Source organism: Balearica regulorum, chromosome 3, assembly GCF_011004875.1.
Source record: "Balearica regulorum gibbericeps isolate bBalReg1 chromosome 3, bBalReg1.pri, whole genome shotgun sequence".
Taxonomy (NCBI): domain Eukaryota; kingdom Metazoa; phylum Chordata; class Aves; order Gruiformes; family Gruidae; genus Balearica; species Balearica regulorum.
The window spans coordinates 81,842,313-81,860,506 of record NC_046186.1 but is presented as its reverse complement, the minus strand read 5'-3'; the positions used below and the strand labels follow the sequence as shown (position 1 = coordinate 81,860,506).

At 39.5% G+C, this 18,194-nt stretch overlaps 1 protein-coding gene across 4 annotated transcripts in view; it reads right to left on the bottom strand.

The window, feature by feature from the left end:
* Window positions 1-18,194, bottom strand: part of DISC1 (DISC1 scaffold protein) — a 208,620-nt gene that overhangs the window by 7,971 nt on the left and 182,455 nt on the right. For all 4 annotated transcript variants that reach the window (XM_075748683.1, XM_075748686.1, XM_075748684.1 and 1 more), the window contains 2 exons: window positions 12,870-12,914; window positions 2,337-2,453 (listed from right to left, as the gene is read on the bottom strand). In XM_075748683.1, coding sequence (XP_075604798.1) covers window positions 2,337-2,453; window positions 12,870-12,914 — 162 coding nt within the window. The remainder of the gene's footprint in view (window positions 1-2,336; window positions 2,454-12,869; window positions 12,915-18,194) is intronic.

Genomic DNA, 18,194 nt, shown 5'->3' with positions numbered 1-18,194 from the left:
TAACATTCACGTGTAAGGCAGTTTTTTAGGGGATGAGGGGAAGGGTGAAAATAACCAGCGAACAAGAGTTTGAAAAATGTATCCTGCGTTCACCACAATTCCAGGTCTTTCAGTTCCTGCTCTCACAGTTATACAGATTTTTAATGAAGACTGCATAATTGTCCAATATTTGGGATAAGAAATTATTTTATTTAAACCTAAATAAACTACCATGCAAACAATAGATCCATCTATTAATCATAAATTCTTCTACTGAGTCTAATTATTTGCACCAATCTCGATGCTAGTTCCTGCAATATAGGCAAGTTACCAACGAGTGAAAGTTTATTTTATATGCACTGAGCAGTTTTTATTTAAAAAACCCCAAACAATCTACAGGTCTGTAGCACTGTGGTAGCTATTTTTCCCATTCCTTTTTCAAGTATAGCACAGTGATTACATGTACCAGATGGCAACATTTCATGCACATTGATCTGGACTACCTCTGAAATAGCAAGTGAATGTTAATGAGGGGTAGCTGAATTGCTGAACTGCTTCTCTGTATGTCCCTATGTTTTAAACATGGTTTCTTATTTTGTGACTGATGGTCTTGCTAAGAGGACCAGGGTATCACACAGTGTGCATTTCTGTACTTAGATAACGTGAGCTGAATTTCACTGATAGAGGAAATCAGATCTGTATCAGACAACTGTGGCTTAGAACAAGACTAATCTACAATTCTTCTCAAACTTTCAAGGATTAGATTTTATTTTTCCAACTAACTCTTGCAGTTTCAACAGCTACAAAGAAATATGCACGCCCCATAGAAAATACAAATACTAGTATTTTACATACTTGTAGTGTATTTTCCTCAGGAATCAAAAAAGCAGATTTTCAGCTTATTTCACCTTACCTAGTAAACTGTAACTATGATTAGACCTGTCTGATTTGAACATGAACTTAAATCCACTGCAAAGAACCCGTAACTCCAACCCTCAGTGTTCTTCTGTCAGAGTCAATGAGAAAAGCTAATTTGAGAGCAAGTAAATGAAAGGGAGGAAGGAATCTGATGCTCTACACACACATCCATGTAGCTCTGAAAAGAATGTTCACAAACAGCATCAGGGCAACACAACTGCAAGCGAGCATGCATGCTGTAAATACAATTAAAAGAATATTGCAAACTGGCCTGCGGTAAATACAAGAAAATAATTTTTCTGTGCATTGAAATGCTTGGAAAAGAAAGATTTGAAGTAGTAACAAATTAGTGACTGGATTTCTCCCCTCTGACGCAATTCCCCCAGCACCTCCCCACTTTAAAGGGACCAAGTTTCTAGAATAGTAGTATTTGCACACATTCTATTTATTATCCTTTCTCTAAACTGTCTCCTGCAGGACTGCCTGCCTCAGCTTAGGAGGAACTGAATGCTTCCTAGCACTACTATCATCTCCACTCACCTTCAGGTATCTGTAAGGGCTCTCCTGCTACTCTCTCCAACCTCAATCTATTCATCTTTCTTCATTATCCCGTTGCCTGCCATCTCTTCTCCACTAAAACTTAACCACAGCTCAGTGCTCTCACCTTCCTCAGCCTCACTGGTTCTTATTCTCTTTTCCCGTTCTTAGAAGAACAAAATCTCTTTTGTGGTAAGTTTTTCTACAAAAGTTACAAATGAAACAATACTCTGTGCTCTTAAATGTTGAAAAATGTCCACAGATGTAGGTCCAACAAATGCCTCATAAAGGATCAGCAATATTCAATCAGATACTGAATGACAGATGAAGCACAGAAAGAGATAAGGGTGCTTTATAAGACAACATCTCATCTGGTTACTGGCACTGGAGTGTTAGAGGCAGATTAAATTGCACAGGGTGCCACATGACGCATCTGCTGCCCATTTTTTTAAAAGGAAAAAAACCCCAAACTACATGTGACAATATACACAGTCTGAGTCAATGATGCAGCATTTAATATAGCTAAATCATGTTGGGAAATGCAGGTGCATGGACGCTTGTATCCATGCAGCCTTTGGTGCACTAGGTGTTTACTTATATAAGCATTACAAACAAAAGGATTTTAACAGTAGAATAAAGGCTTTTCAGTGCCTAATCTCAATTTACAAAGACCTAAATTCTGTTTAAATCAATTAAAGCTGGATCAGACCACGGTGAAAATGCACTGCAGGAAAACTTGCTGCTACAACAAAAACACCCACTTCAGCAAGACAATCAATTCTCCTCCTCTTAATGTATTTCATCTGCAGTAAAAACTAGTACTCCATATGAATCTGAAAGGCAAGTATTTCACATACTTACATAGATTGATACGTATCTACAGCTATATCAAAAAGGATATGAATAACTCCTTCATCAACTCTGCAGACGGAAGTTTGCAGTTGATCTTCCAGATGCACCAATTTCTCACTTATTGCTTCACATTTTTCTCCCAACTCTGCGGAAAATATGAAGAACTCCTGCAGGAAGTTGAGAAGAAAAGATGTTTGCTGCAGACTGCACTTTTCTATATCAAATTTGCATGAAATTAAGGGGAAAATAAAATATTAGCAAGGAGATATGATACTTTGTAGTGTTAAGACATTGCCTAAAAGCAAATTCCCATTAGAGAGACAAAAAGTTGTTACTATATAATAATTTGGTGATTTATACAAAATGGAATGAGCTTGTGGTCTCAGTCTATTTCCCAGAAGAAAAAAGTCATGATCTCACTTTCAGCAGCGGATTAAAGGCGTGTGAAGTCTGAACGGCTCTCCCTCTTCCCTGTTGTCTCACCACAGCAGGGGAGGGAAATCTCATGCTGACTACACCATTTAGGTTCCTAAATTTCAAGTTGTTCATATAAATATGATTTACACATTTAGGCCTTTTAAATATTTCAAGAAGCATCACTTTCGGTATCTTTTATAAACACAAAACGTACTTACTTTTTGGAGGAAAAATCTGGCTAGAATACTTAGGGACTTTGGTCAACTGATCAGAGAAAATGCATCAAAGTCTTCAAGATGACAAGATGAAACTACACTTTTTTTATTGTGTTATCATGAAACAAGACTATATTTTCAAAAACAATGGTTCTCTACTTAGAACTTATACAGACAAATGCCTTTTCTATTTTAAACTATTTTAAACCAGTTGCAAAGTTCTTCCCATAAGTTTGTTTGCTTTCACGTGTACTACACAAGGGTAACTTGTATCTTTCATATCTTATATTGACTATTACTTTAAGAAATGACCCAAATAAGCAGCGAATCTGAGGAGGGATTGTGCAGCACTGAGACAAGCCTCTCCTCTCCCTCCCAAGACACCACGGTGCTGTCTACAGTGAACGACGGGGGTTTTCTGTAAGGAAAAGATTATGGTGCCAAGATGAAGCTGTGCTGGAGCTATGTTGAAAAAAATGGAGTCATTCATCAGCTGGAATCCAGACAAGTGGATTTTCTCTAGACCTAAGTACATGCACTCATCTATATAGCCAGCTGCACATGTGGCCATACACAATCTTCAGAGAGTTGTTCTCCTTTAAAAAAGTGCTTGGAGTCCTTTGCGCTGATCTGTTGCTGTAATAGCAGCCATCAGTGGTTGTTTAAAAGAAATCAAGCCTTCAATCAAAGGACTTCCAAAGAAATCATGCTAATACTTGTTGGAACGCTGCCCACTATGAAACAATCTGATTTTCGGTAAACACATTTACCAGACCTCAGTTCTGTGCTATCCTTACACTTTGTGTCATACAGTGCATACACAGTCAAATGTCAGAAGAGCTCTGCTTGCTGGCACGTCCTCAGTTGCAGCACAGAGTTTCTGCCTTCCGAGGTCTTCTGCCAGGCGTGGCTATTCAGCAGATCGCACAGGTTCGCAACCAGCTGCAGCTCGAACCTACATGAGTGAGCTGGAGAGAACTTATGCTGCAAAGGCCCATGGCTTAGACAGAGCGAAGCACAACCTGAGAACCAACTGGCTGAGTCCCTGGCTCTGTGCACGAGACCTGAGCAGCCATCTTCCATCATTACCAAAAGCAGAATCTACAGCAGCACTCCACAGAATTTATAGACATAAAAATGACCCATTGTTTTTAAAATGAGAACAGGGGAGGAGAAGGTGGTACATGTTCTCCCTACGGCAAGTAGGAATGTCCTGTTCTCAAGACCAGGGACAGAAGTCTTCCATCCAGCTGCTAAATCATTATTCAGTACACCAGCAGGACTCCATATGCTGTTAGGGAGTGGGATAACCCAGGCAATTTATATCAATAGAAAGCTTTTAGGGAATCATTCTGTGACATGCATGCAAGAACAGATGACAGTTGTCTGAAAGAACTTAGGTCTCAGGCTAGAAAAGTAAGTAAACTGAAAAAACCTAATACTCTGAAAGTACATCTAAAATGAGGACCATCTAGAGAAAGCTCCACCTCTGAACACTGATTTTTCTCAAACAGTTAATTACACTTAAGACAATCAGGTCTTCACATAACCATCATCTCAAATGCAAGAAAAACAAGACAAAAAACATTCAGCACTATATAATTATTGAACAATTAATTTGGGAAGAACAGCTTTTAATTAGTGCACAAACTCCTGAGTATTGCTCTGACAAAAGCCATAAGTGAAGTTACCAAACCAGACTCTTTCTACAGTCTGTCTACTTGACAAAATGAATTAGTCCCGTACAGATCCTGAAGAATGAGTATCCTATAGCAACACAGAAAAAGCAGATTCTTGCTCTTAAACATCAATATATTGAATACTTTAGTCTGATCCAGTCACTGCTTCTATCAAGAACCATGACTAGAGAAGATTTTGAATCACATTCATGCTGTCAAGAAGGATGACACTTCTAGTCCTGTTTTGAAACCATCGGTTACTACAGACAGCAAACAGAAAAAAGTTACAGTAAGTTACAGAAAAAAAAAGTTACAGAAAAATGTTACAGTAGACTCCTGAATACCTGTGCTATTAAGTATATTTAAATATAAAAAGCATTATAAAGACATGCATTACAGTAGGGTATCCCTTTCTCTTTTAGGGTACTGTTGATGGCAGGAACATTTATCCAGATAATCGGTCACCCAATTAGCACTATCATTAGTTGCTGCAAGAAAAGATCAATTTCCTCCACTTTAGAACTGCCCTCACGCCTCCTGTCTCCTATGTGCACATACAAGGAGTTCACTGGGCAGCTAATGTCAATGATGAGCACGCTGGCTGGATTTGTCTAGCCCTGCTGTGAAGATCCACAGCAAAATATTTTTCCCTGTTCACTGTGTCAGTGAATGTACAGGGCAAAACGGGCCTTTGAGCCCTACCCCCTCACGGAACTTCAGGTGGTTTGAAAGATGCTGGAGGCAGCGTTTAGGTACCTGGTTGGCAAAAGAGGCTCCAAGTTGCAAGCGTGGCCTCGCTCTAACGTGCGCAGATCCTGAAAACCCAGAGAACAAGCCCCTAAGACCCTAGGGCTTCAGGTGAACGCTCGTTCTGTAGCAAAGGCCTCTCACGGTGCTTTGCATCGGTACTAATCTGTATTTTGGGGTTCTAAGCTTTGGCTACCCCACTGCAGTTCCAGGCAAGGACTTTATTGGTGCATTGGTCTTGCACTAAACATCATTAGAAATAAGAGACTATTGTTTTTAACTCACTAGCTTTCATTCCCTTGTCAACTGAAGGTTAGATTCTTACTTAGATTCTCGCTTAAAGTAAAACATCCATTTTATCTCATGTGAAAAAAATACACTGTATTCTTCCTGAATGATCACATTCTGAGCACATAATGAATTGTCTAATAATGTAACAAAAATCCTGTTTATCTTGGAAATGAAGATAAATGAATAATAAGTACTAGGGAAATATGCTCAATGGAGAATTGTTACAACAATACCGGAAGGGAGGGAAATCTGAGTTAAGTAAAAATCAGATCAAACTAGTTTAGGTCTTTAAACACTGGAAACCCATCTAATCATAACTGTATGGTTATGATTATGGTTGCGCTGCAGTTGTAACTGAAATATCTCCATAAAGGTAGGGGTTACAGCCTATTAATCATAAACTCCTAACAGGTATTTCACAGCTTAATTCCTCTTTAATACAGCAATAATAGTGTGCAGATAAACTATTTTTGCACCTACAGGACACAGCTGTCTTTTTAGTTGAAATGAAAAGTTCCTCCATAGTTTAGACAAGCATCGTTTCTCAGAAACATACTTGCAGGCATCACATGAAAAATGCAGGAGGGTCATCAAATAAATTATGATTTTCCAGAACATGTATATATGGTCTTTCTTATTTTGGATTGGAAAGATGTGGTCACACAGAGAATTCTAACTTTAGTTTAGCATCAAGAAGAGTTTTCAATGAAATGGGAAAAAAAGTATACTGCTCTCAAAAATATACAAGAATAATTCCAAATATTCAACCAATTCCACAGCTTCTGCCTCCAGGCCCTCTTTTCAAAAGAAGTTTGATAGCCCAGAGAAGTAGATAGGAAAGATTTGTCTTAGTGCCTTTCATGCCTAGTAAGGTCACTGGTAACATTTTTATTTGACATTTGTCTATGTAGGCAGGGAAACTGCTGTCAGTTCCACACATACTATTCAGAACAGCTCCAGGTTGGAAAGTGGCACTTTACACTGATCAACAATATCTCTGAGAGGAGAGTGGACTCTGCCTCCAGCTCAACATATTAATAAAATACAACTCATCCAAGCTTGTAGGTTATGTGAATGCTACAAGCTACTGTAAGTCTTAAGACTTCTTTGGTTATTTTTGCATTAACAGCACTTTTAGGAAGCAGCTAGGAGAGATTGCAGGAATCAGGAAAGAGCTGAGATGCAATATTGCTTTATGGATTTTTCTATGAACAGGGGATGTAGCTGGCTGGGATTTATTCTGCCCACCCCCACATCCTTAAGCAGGTGAAAACAGCACAAATGTGGGTGTGATTTGTTTTTTTAAGGTGACATTCTTTTGGCTTCTCATGCAAAGCAGAAATTCTCATTCTCTCCCAGAGATGTGAGAGTCTGATGAAAGAAACAGGAAGAACAGACAATGTTCCAGCAGATGCACAGCTGGAGCATCAGCATATTGAATTAAGAGCCGAGGGAACGGCTTCCACTTCAGTCTTCCGCATTTCATTCTACCCTTTTACAAGTCATTTTAGTCACCTATGAGCACCAGCTCCTCGACAGCATTACTCAAGGAAAATGTTTGATCAGCTTTTCCAGTGCAAACACCTTCCAATGCGCTCTTGGATCTGGTTCAGCAATTTTATATAGAAGAATCAGTATTGTGGTAGCTAGATTAATCTAACTCTATTAAGGATTAAGAGTCCTATTAGAGTCTTTGGTGGTTGTGCTGAGAAGCAGGATTCCCAGATATATCCTTAAAATTAATTCTTCCTACAGAGCAACCTTGGTAAAAAGCCGTTGCCTTACTTCCAACTAGCGACATCATAACCCCAATAAGAAAAAAGCCTTAGAAGACCTTCTCTGCAGAATATCAAACCCAGATTTCTTTCACCTGTACTAAATCCTTTCTCTCCTATAATAGTTAAAATCATTCAAAATAACATAAATAACGACTATGAAAATTTTCCCATGCAGGCAGATACTTCATGTTATGGTACAAGGTTTAGAACAGTGACATTGTTGGCAGAAGTGCTGCATGCTTACCCTCACCCCTTGCAGAAGTTAATGGAAATTGCGAGCACTTGAAACTCCGTAACATCAGGCCAGGGCATCTCTTAAATCATTTCTAGAAACAAAACACAACCATCCATATGTTTGTCCTGCTTGAGCAGATGCTTCCGTCACATGCAGGCTAAGCGCACATGCCCTCAGATAATGAGCTACACAGCCACAAAGCGTCCAAAGTGCAGGTGGAAGAAGCATTTGTCCCTGCTCTGCATCCCAGATTTCCTGCCCTTTATGCATCATCCTGGGCAGGTGTTGTAGATGAAGGCAAAGTGGCCACTAAGAACAGCCCTAATCTGTTACTTTGAAAACAATACTCATGACCAACACCATGCTAGCATCACGGCAAGGCTGACTAGGAAGCAACCAGGGACCACAAAAGCCTGTTCTGTGACTTGCAGTGCAAGCAAGCCCACTGTGACTGTCCTCAGCTGGTGTCTGTCTACATGGCTCTTAGCAGTGACCAGACCCACAAAATCCTGGTCAGCAGGGTAGCGCCTGCTCCAGGGCTAAACTGCCCTTACAGCGAGCAAGGTTTCCTTCTTGCAAGTTTTCCTCCCTTGCTACAAACCAAGATGGTTATATGCAATTTTACCCTTACACAGCACACAATGGTAACTACTAGTTGTCCTCTTTATCATTCTTTATGTGATTGAAGACTTTGACTTTCAACCAGACCAGGAATTCTAAACCCTTTATTTCTATTCCTTTCCTTCTTTTCTTCAGCCTGTTCATGTCCTTCTAGAGAGTGAGAGGTGCCCAGATGAGTGTCGTAGTCCTCTGGAGGCTTTGACATTCTCAGCTAAGCACAGTAATTATTTCTGTCTTACAACTGACATTCCCATTAATGAGGCTGCAAATGACATTTGCCCTTTCTTGCAACAAGATGAAGGTAATGAATCCCACTCTATTTGTAGTCCACTATAACCCTAGATTCCGCTTCTGCAGTATTGTCATCTTAGCTGATATTTACTATCTGTATACATAAATCCAACTTTTCTTCTTCCTCAAATGTAATTTGCACCTGTCTTTTAACATATCCCATCTTATTGATTTCAGGCTATTCTTTCAATCTATCAAGAGCATTTGGAATTCTAATCCTAATTGAAATTATGTTGACTGGCACATAAACTCCTGGCCTACCTCCTTTTTAAAGGCAAATACCAACTCTGCCTTTTACTGATCCCCTGGGGCTTCGAGCTTCCTCTAGGAGTTTTCAAAGAAGCTCGTTAATGGTTTGGAGATTGTTTTTCTTGGCTCCTATGCACTCAGAAGAAATTTCATCAGTCTAGCCTGACTTGAGTACATCTCACTTGCCTTAGGATCCTTTACTGTGTTCATCTCTTGCTACCTTGCAGTGAATACTAAGAGCACTACATATATGGACATAGTTTATCATTTTTAGAAAGACTTAAAGCAAAGAAAATAAGGAAGAAAAAAATATTTCTGCCCTCTGCTCTCAAGTCATTATTTTCTTATTCACCTTTCCTACTAGAAAACACATATGCTTGCTTTCACCTATCCCTTACATACAGCTTATCCCTGAACTCCCTGGCCATTTCGCATGTCTCTTGTTTATTGTAGCTTAGTGTGTTCAGCGGTCTTGCTGGTTCACTCTTACACCGTGCAGTACCCTTTTAGGCTCATCCTTAGGAACTTTTTTTGTCCTTTTTTTTCAAAATTATTTTGGGTCCCTGAAGAGTTGCTGACATAGATATGCAGTCTGTTACTGTGTTTGCTCTTTTCTGCACCAAAAGAAGATGGTGCTGTACTATAAACATGATGTCTTCTGAAGGGTACCAAAGATCATCTGCTGATTCCTCCTCCTACAAATTTTGTCCCACAGAAACTCACCTGTTGTTTCCCTGACTTTGTTTAGGTCAGTTTTTCTTTCATGGAAGTGGTTATCTGCTTTTCTCAGAAGAGGGATAAAGGTTGTTTCCCAATTACTTTTGCTCTTATCACCCTCCACTTACAGGCTTCTAGCTTGTTCCATCAGCCTATGTACATTTAGGAGACTGCAGCACTACAACACGCTCCTCAGTTTCTCATATGCAACAATTCAGGCATAAAGCTTTCCAGACAGCTGTTTTGCAACTGTGACCTACCTCCTCCCCACCATCACACACTCTTCCCACGTTCCCTTTGCTGCGCTGATCCCCTTTCCTCCTCTGCAGGGTTACAACAACACATGGGAGTGCTAAATGACTCATCAAAATTACAGCCCGATGTTGGCAATTCTTCCCCTCATGTATCTTCCATTACAGCTATAGAGGAGTGTCCTTGGAAAAGCATCTACGCAGAAATAGAGCTTTCCACTGCCTTCCAGCACCCTGCTGTGGTCTGGGTGACAGCAGTCTTCCCATTTTCATCTCTAGTAGACTGAAGATCTTCCCTGAGCACAGACTTCCTAAAATGAGTGTGCACTGGGACAATTCCAGTTCCTGCTGTGGGAGGATGAGGCTACTTTCTGACTTACCAATAAAAATTCACAATGGGCCAAGACTTGGAAAAGAAACAAAAGCACCTGTGGTGGGTTGACCCTGGCTGGGGGCCAGGTGCCCACCAGAGCCGCTCTATCACTCGCCTCCTCAGCAAGGCAGGGAGGGGAGAAAGGAAGATGGAGAAAAAACAATCCCAAACTCGTGGGTCGAGATAAAGGCAGTTTAATGTAGCTAAAGCAAAAAGCCGCGCACGGAAGCAAAGCAAAAAGCAAAGATTATTCTCTACTTCCCATCAGCAGGCGATGTCCGGCCACTTCCTGGGAAGTAGGGCTTCAGTAAGTGTGCCCCTTACTCCGGAAGACAAACATTGTAAAAAAAACAACGAATGCCCCCGCCCTGTTCCTCCCCCTATTCTCAGTTTCTTACTGCTGAGCATGACATCATATGGTATGGAATATCCCTTTGGTCAGTTTGGGTCAGCTGTCCTGGCTGTGTCCCCTCCCAAGATCTTGCCCACCCCCAGCCTGCTGCTGGGGAAAAAGAAATGTTGGAAAGCCTTGATGTGTGCTGGCACTGCTCAGTAGTAGCCAAAACACTGGTGTGTTATCAACAGTTTGCTAGCTACCAATACACAGCACAGCACTATGAGGACTGCTGTGGGGAGAATTAACTCCATCTCAGCCAGACCCAATACAGCACCAAACTGTTTTCTAGTGTCCACACCCTGCTGTGCTAGGATTCAGCATAGCTGGTATCATTTATAGGTGGTTCCCAGTATTGTTCACTCCCAATCTCTGCTCTCGAGTCACTAAGATGCAACAATCTGGAATGACTAATGGGGTGCTCTCCTGCAGGCAGCAGAGAGACTGATGAGAGTGTATTGGGGACCAGAGCATCACAGGAACATATAGGCAAAGCCTTGACGTGGTACAGGGTGCTGACAGTTTCATAGAGCTTTTAGAGAGCTGTCTACAAGTCAACATCAATCCAGCTGTGGCTGTGTGGTAGAGCTTGCCTTTCTAGCAAATTTCCATTTCCTTTATTTGTATCGTTGCTCTCTATTCTCTTTATGCACTTTGTTTCCTCAAAACTTCAAAAAGGCAAAACTCCTCTGCTTCTGAGGACTCTAAGATATTAAGCTCTTAGTGAATGCTTCTACAGTGGCAGCCCTCTGCGCCTCTGAGCTCTGGTGCATCTTTAAACCCAGCACACACATCACACTCACACGCTCTGGGCACATCTCCTGCTAAGCAAATGAACAACTGCAGTCAAGGGCTGTGCTGTGCTACAGCTTTCAGTGCAGATCACCGCTGGACACAAGCATGCTGTTGTATTCTCGCTTGCTTTGGTCCAGACCACATGCAATTTTTAGTTTCCAGCAAATATTCTGCTGTCTTGGCAGCTATCACGACCGATGTGCCCTCGGTATTTTGTCCTGCTGGCAGTAGGGCTTTTTGCTACCTTTATCCCATGGGACTACCCGTCCCTATTTCATGTCATCTTTGCACACAAGCACCCGCACAGTTTTGCTTTAATTCATAGCAAAGTTCACTGATAAGAAAGGCTATTTGCATTTTCTGCAAAGTTCACCTTCACTCTCAAGGCTTCCTGTTTTTATTTATGCTGAACTCACACACAGCCAAGCAGTCTATCCTAGGTGTGCTCTCATGTCACAGTCTCCTTGTACACAAGGTCACCAATCTGACTTCGGTCTTGCAGTTACATTATCTTCCCTGGAGCATTTCAGCTGCTCCACAGTCTTTGGATTCATTGGTGGGAATCCAAAGAAATGCCTCATCTGAATACTCATCTCAAACTGCAATTTTTTATTTATTTACTTAATATTTGCTTGGCTGAGCACTTGTCACTTGTACTTGACAGGTGGCATGTATGTTGTTATGGAAGGTGAGCTGGGGGTTACCTACCCGTGTAATTAATTTGCTGGCTGGACACAATGCTTGGATACTAAATTTCCCTAATAAGTAAGTTGCAACCCAAGGCATACTGATATAAAAATGGACCAGACTGAATCAGTACAGCTCTTAGAACCAGTATAACTCTGCTTACATTACCTGCTTATATTACCTAACCTCTTAGTTTGTATGTAGACAGATTTTTGTATGTAAGTGGATTTTTCTCATCACTTACTCTCATAGGAAATGCATCTCATGTTACTCAATTATCCCAGACTTTCTTAAATATATAGACGAGGATGTCACATCTTGTTATTTATGAAAACAGTACAAAATGACAAATATGCAGTATTTTTATTCAGATAGAATTCCTATTACCCTGTATTCTGCTGCAGTATGCTTTTATACCTCAAAAGTAAATTCAAAGGTATTTTTAGCGGTACAGAAGGAAATAAGTAAAGCATCATGATTTTGTTCCATTCTTAAGCATCATTACAGTGCTACAGTGACACTGGCTAAATAATATCGGTCCTGCTTTTCCCCAACACATTCACCCTGCTGTCGGTATGTATTAAAAGCACTAGCACAGGATTTAACTAGAAACTCCCTGAAATACACCGCAATTTTGCCATTATCTTCAATAGAAAAAAAAACCAAAACCAAACCAAAACGGGCCCACTCTGGTTGTGCCTGTGTTGCTTTTCTTAAGTGCTCACACACTCTGGCCATTTTTACCCAAAGGTAATACTACAAAAACAAGTGTCATTAGTTCTAATTGAGACCCAGAAACGTCTGTACAATATCACCACTTTATACTGCCTAGAAAACACTTACCTCAGATAAATGACCCTCTGCTCCAAATGAAATGTCTTCCATAACCTGTTTGAGATAAAATCTTAAGTATAGAGTAGATACATGCTATATAAACAGTAAGATTTCAATGGAACTTATAAAAACCATATAGTACATTAAAAAGTTATATAAGCTGAACAATTACATCATTTTGCTTCACATGCACGAAACATTTCAATTCCATTTATAATGGAGCAGTGGCAGCCACCCAATATTTAAAGCTAAATTTGAATACATTTTATTAAAGCCTGCCTTTGGTTTCCCAGTTAAAACCCACAAGGAATACTGCCTCTAAAACTGAAGGACTAACTATAGATTGAAATAGACTTTTCTATCAAGCTTTACAGATCTATAAACCATTCAAGAGTCTACAGAAATTTTTTTGGCATAAACCCTGTAAGTGATTTTGGGTAGGAAAAATGAGACATCCCCCTGATGTTTTGTATTGGTAACATGTGCTATCTATAGCCAGTTCCTCTTTCAAAACTTGCTTCATCTGTAAAGTCTAACAGAAATTAGCCAACATTTCATTGATTGGCTGAGCAAAGAAATTTGTTGTTAATATTATTGGAAAATCATTAATACTTATCACACATAACAGTATTGATAATCTTTAAATAAACTGAGATAGGGATATTACTTTGGTAGGGCAATACTTAACATCACAGGTACGTGCATATATATACATAAAATAAAGTACAAAATCATTACTCTGACATAAGATCATTATTATTACTGGATACTATTTTCAGTAATCTATCTGAAAAGAGGTTGCTTAGATTTCTTTTACCAGTAATATTAATTTTCTGATTATATTTTTACTGCACAATACACTTAAGCTTTAAGCTTACTGAGGTGCTACAATCTCTGGCTAAGGAGTTAGCATTTCTTCCAGTAGATACCGCACAACAGCATCACGGGCAGCTAAAGGGTAGCTTACTGCACGACGACGATGATCTGATCATTGTGTACAGGCCAGCTGCCTGTTACCACAGAAATCCTTTCCAGCTTGGATTAAAACAAAAAACACTCAAACGTTGACTTTCACTGATGCTTAATGCTGACATTTAAAAGGAAGATTAAATTTAAAGTTTCCAAATTATTTTTGAAGCTCTACAAATACAATGTTTAATTAAAACTCAAATGAATGCATAGTTTATTTAGCTTTCTAAAGGCTTTGTCCTTTAGACATTGCACATTTGCCTCCTGGACCACAGGCTATCCCAATGCACAGTAATGAGTTACAGTCTGCTGACAGAGGCTTTCTGGGTGCTTGGTATTGCTAAATTCTGAAAAACGTTGTGCTGTATCCTGTGATGACTTTTTTTAATGACAGACACCACATTAAATATTAATTATTATTTTTTCATGATTGTCCACTCAGTATCACTTAGAACATTCAGGATCTTAAAAAAAGGGAATCAAACAAAGGCTTTCCAATTATAGAACATCTTCCCAACACCAGAGTGCTCTACAAAAGACCCCGAAACATCGGCCCAGATGGCAAAACTGAAGTATGCAGAGATGAGGAAAAGTCAGCAGCCCTTACTCTTACCCCTGCTCTCTGCTTCTTTTAGGGTGAAAAAGTGAGAAATGATCTACAAAGAATTCTGATGGGATAAGTACCAAAACCGCTGACTTACAAAAGGTAAAATTACTGAATTTTGGATTTTACCTTGTAACTTTAATCCCCTCAATTTTCTTGAAATCTAGTAGGTGTTTCTTTCCTTCATAGTGATTAAGAGGGAGCACTGCACAGCATGCCAGATAGCAGAAGAAGAAGAAAAAAGGATAGGTCAGGAACTCAAGCCTGCAGGTGCACACATACTCATGGTCATCAAGATACTTGGTGTTAGGAAGGTCCCAGCACACACACACCCACCTCTCGGTTATCATCGGTGTTTCTGGTGTTATAAAAAGGTTTTGCTTACACATACATTATCAACAAGCAACAAATAAAGCAAGGTATCATAAAGAGTGGAACAAGCAAGCGTTAATGTCTGAAAAGAAATGAAATATTACTGTATATTTTAGAAATCACCCAGATATGTATCTAACTATGTAATAATGATCATGTCACCTGGGCAAAATAATTTGCAGTCAGTTTAAAAGTATGGAACATTCCTAGGATAAAAACTAGAACCCATCTTTAATTCCTCAGAGACTTGGGAGAAAATCAAGCCCAATTAGTCACAAAAAGACAAACTGGAACTGCGATGATGGGGGCACCCTAATTTCATCAACATAGCTACCAGCTGAAGAGTACACGCTTACATGAAAATTCAAGAATCTCACATACATTAGACAACAAGCTGACTTTGACATGATTGAGGTGAGTAATATTGTCCATAACTTTGCTTCAGCATTTTCTTAAAATACTATAATCTAATGAATTATCTGTAATTGAGAGGAGTATATCTTAATTTTTAAGTAACTCAGAGTGTTCCGCAGGCTGATTTTTGCTGGCCTTACTTTATTTAGTTTTGACCAAAAATTTAGTAGTGATGTTTCAACAAGCTGAGCTGCCAAAGCATGTGATTGTCAGTGTTATAAAGGAAACCTGATTTACCAGATTGTTTTGGGATGCCACAGTCTACCACACAAACAAACTGAGGGGAAAAAAAAATCTGTATTGTCTTAGCAAACACAGTTATGAAGACTATAAAGCAACTGTTGACAGTTAATAAACCTGTGCTCACACATGACAGTAAAATATCTGAACTTTCAAACAATTTATACCTTATGTATTTTATACCAGAACACATCATATTTTATGATCTAGTGAGGATATTTAATTAAAAATGGCCCCTCTGCAAAAGCAGTATCTGAGGATCTAAGTGAAGGATTCTTTCCATTCATCTATTTTGCTTTTGTTACTGTTATGTTTCTTAATTGTTTCTTTGTTTTCTAATGAAACCTATACAGTAAGATACAGTTATATGCAAGAAAACTGTATTTATAGTATACATCAGCAAAACCAATATCCACTCCACTGTAATACTTAGCCAGATATGACATGATAAATAACTGGAGAGCTTCGTTTATAGCATTTCACCATAAAGTAAATCAATCACCTGGGAATGAAATGTACCTTCCAAGGCATATATGCATACGTATGCTATTATTACCCTTTGCTATACCGTTTTGAAGCAAGTAATTCAGTAACCTCTAAATACAAAGAACACCACTCTTTCCTTTTGCTTCAGTGACCAACAGAAGAGAATAGTCATTCTAGAAACATGGCAACCACAAGATACTGCTCTCACAGGGACACCACAGCCTTGTTAAATAATATCAAGCCATGTATTCTGGCAAATACATGCTTTTCTATTAGGTATCCCCACTTGATGATAAATGGCTACAAAAAGGTTCACTACTAATGCACAACAAGTTTTTCCATGAAAGTCACATAAATGGCTAAATTTAGAAACTAAAAGCCACACCACTATTTTATTTTTTTGCCACAAACATTAAATTATTTTTAAATAAAAAAATACAATACCATATAACAGAGCACTTAAATGCTACAGAAGTGGTTTGTCTCTCAACTAAGTCTGTTTACAAATCAAGACATATTCTCTCTTGCACTTCAACACATCAAAAACTGGAAGTTAGCATGATTTGTAAGTAATGCGTCAGGTTTTTTGTTTGTTTTTATATTCTGCCTTGTGATGAACTACTAGGAGATGTTAGGGAATGTTATGCTATCACTCTTCTCTGTAAGTTTAGATACTGCCTGTCACTCCTACTGAGATCACACTTTACTACATGAAGTATACTTGTTTGGGTAAAACTTCTATACCCCACAACAAGAAAAACATGCCAGCTTCTGAAAGTATAGAAGCAAGCTGACCAACCCTAATCCCAGAACCAGGATGGAATCTCTTGTGTGTGGTTTTTTATGGTTGCAACAGGTTGCAGCCGTCACTGATGCATAACTTTGCCTCAATGGTCAAAGCTGCAGGCAACACCGAAGCAGATGAAGGCTAGTCGAGTAAGCTGTGATGAAATAGCTGCGTTGTTCAACTCCTTCTAGAAGCTGGAAAACAAAGTAACGTTCTTATAAAAAGAAGCAGTTTTGTTATTTTCTTTAGAGTTTGTCAGTCCTAGGAGCGCTGCAGGAATAGATGAAGGAATACCTCCACAGTTCCCTCACTGATGAGCATTTTCACATGTATATATACATATCAGTTTCTGAATGGACTTTGGCACATTCTTAAAATGGAGTTTATTCAGGACACCAGGACAGGCAGATCTCAGGCAAAAGCATTTATACCACAAAGCTTAAGCACCTAGATGAAGAGCTGAAGTTAGGGGGATAGTCTCCCTAAACTCCCTCTATGACTGATAGAGACAAAGAGGAAATTATCAAAAAAGAACGTTCAAAAGGAAGAGCTTAATGGAAGCACTACAAATAGCTTTCCTCTTCCATTAAACATACGGGCAACCTGTCCCTCTGAGTCCTGGCACCTCTTCTCCAGAACCAGAAGTCACCTCACTTCAGTTGCCTAGATGTCACTCTAAGGTAGCAATGCTGATTTTCAGGGAAACAACCTGGACTGGCAGGGGTGAAATAGGTCATCGTCTACAGCACAAATCTCAAGAGTGCTACAGAAACAGTCACAAAACCCCAAACCCTCCAGAGCTTCTCAGCTGCACTTTTGAAGGAGGAGTGCAGCTTTCCCTAACCAACAGAACTGCTCATATTACTTCAGTGGACTCATCAGGGAAATGATGGGGGAAGAGCGGGGGGGGGGGGCCAAAAAAAAAAAAGCCAAAGCTGACCGTTTCCAATAAAAATGCTTCCTATGTGGAGTCAGTCCATAAACTGTTTTCCCTAGGAAAAGGCTGCCACTACTATTGAAGCCTAATTTAAAAACAGACTTTTACTAACAAGAGGAGATTTTACAGTAAGGCAAGGGCCTGCTTTCCACGAAGTCTCAGCCAGTATAAATGCAAAATTAGGCATCAGCTTTCAATGTAACACACAGTTCAATGGCTCTTAACACCAGGTGCAATTAAGCACACTTCATTTTTGTCAACAAAATTCCAAAATAATAAAACTGACAACTCCTGTTGGAGGGGTTTTTGTCACAGCAGTGCTGTTGGGTGATGAAGCTTTTTAACAGCTTGTTTACCTTGGCAGTGCAGTTAAAAGATTATGAGGTAGCTGTACATTTTTAAGCAAGAATGGCATTCCAGAGCAGAACACAAAAACTTAGAAGAAATTTGTGAAACCCTCTAAGCCTCATGATTTTTTCCTCCTTTTTAATATTTGTTAGATGCTGGAAGCCTACCAGCATCTGA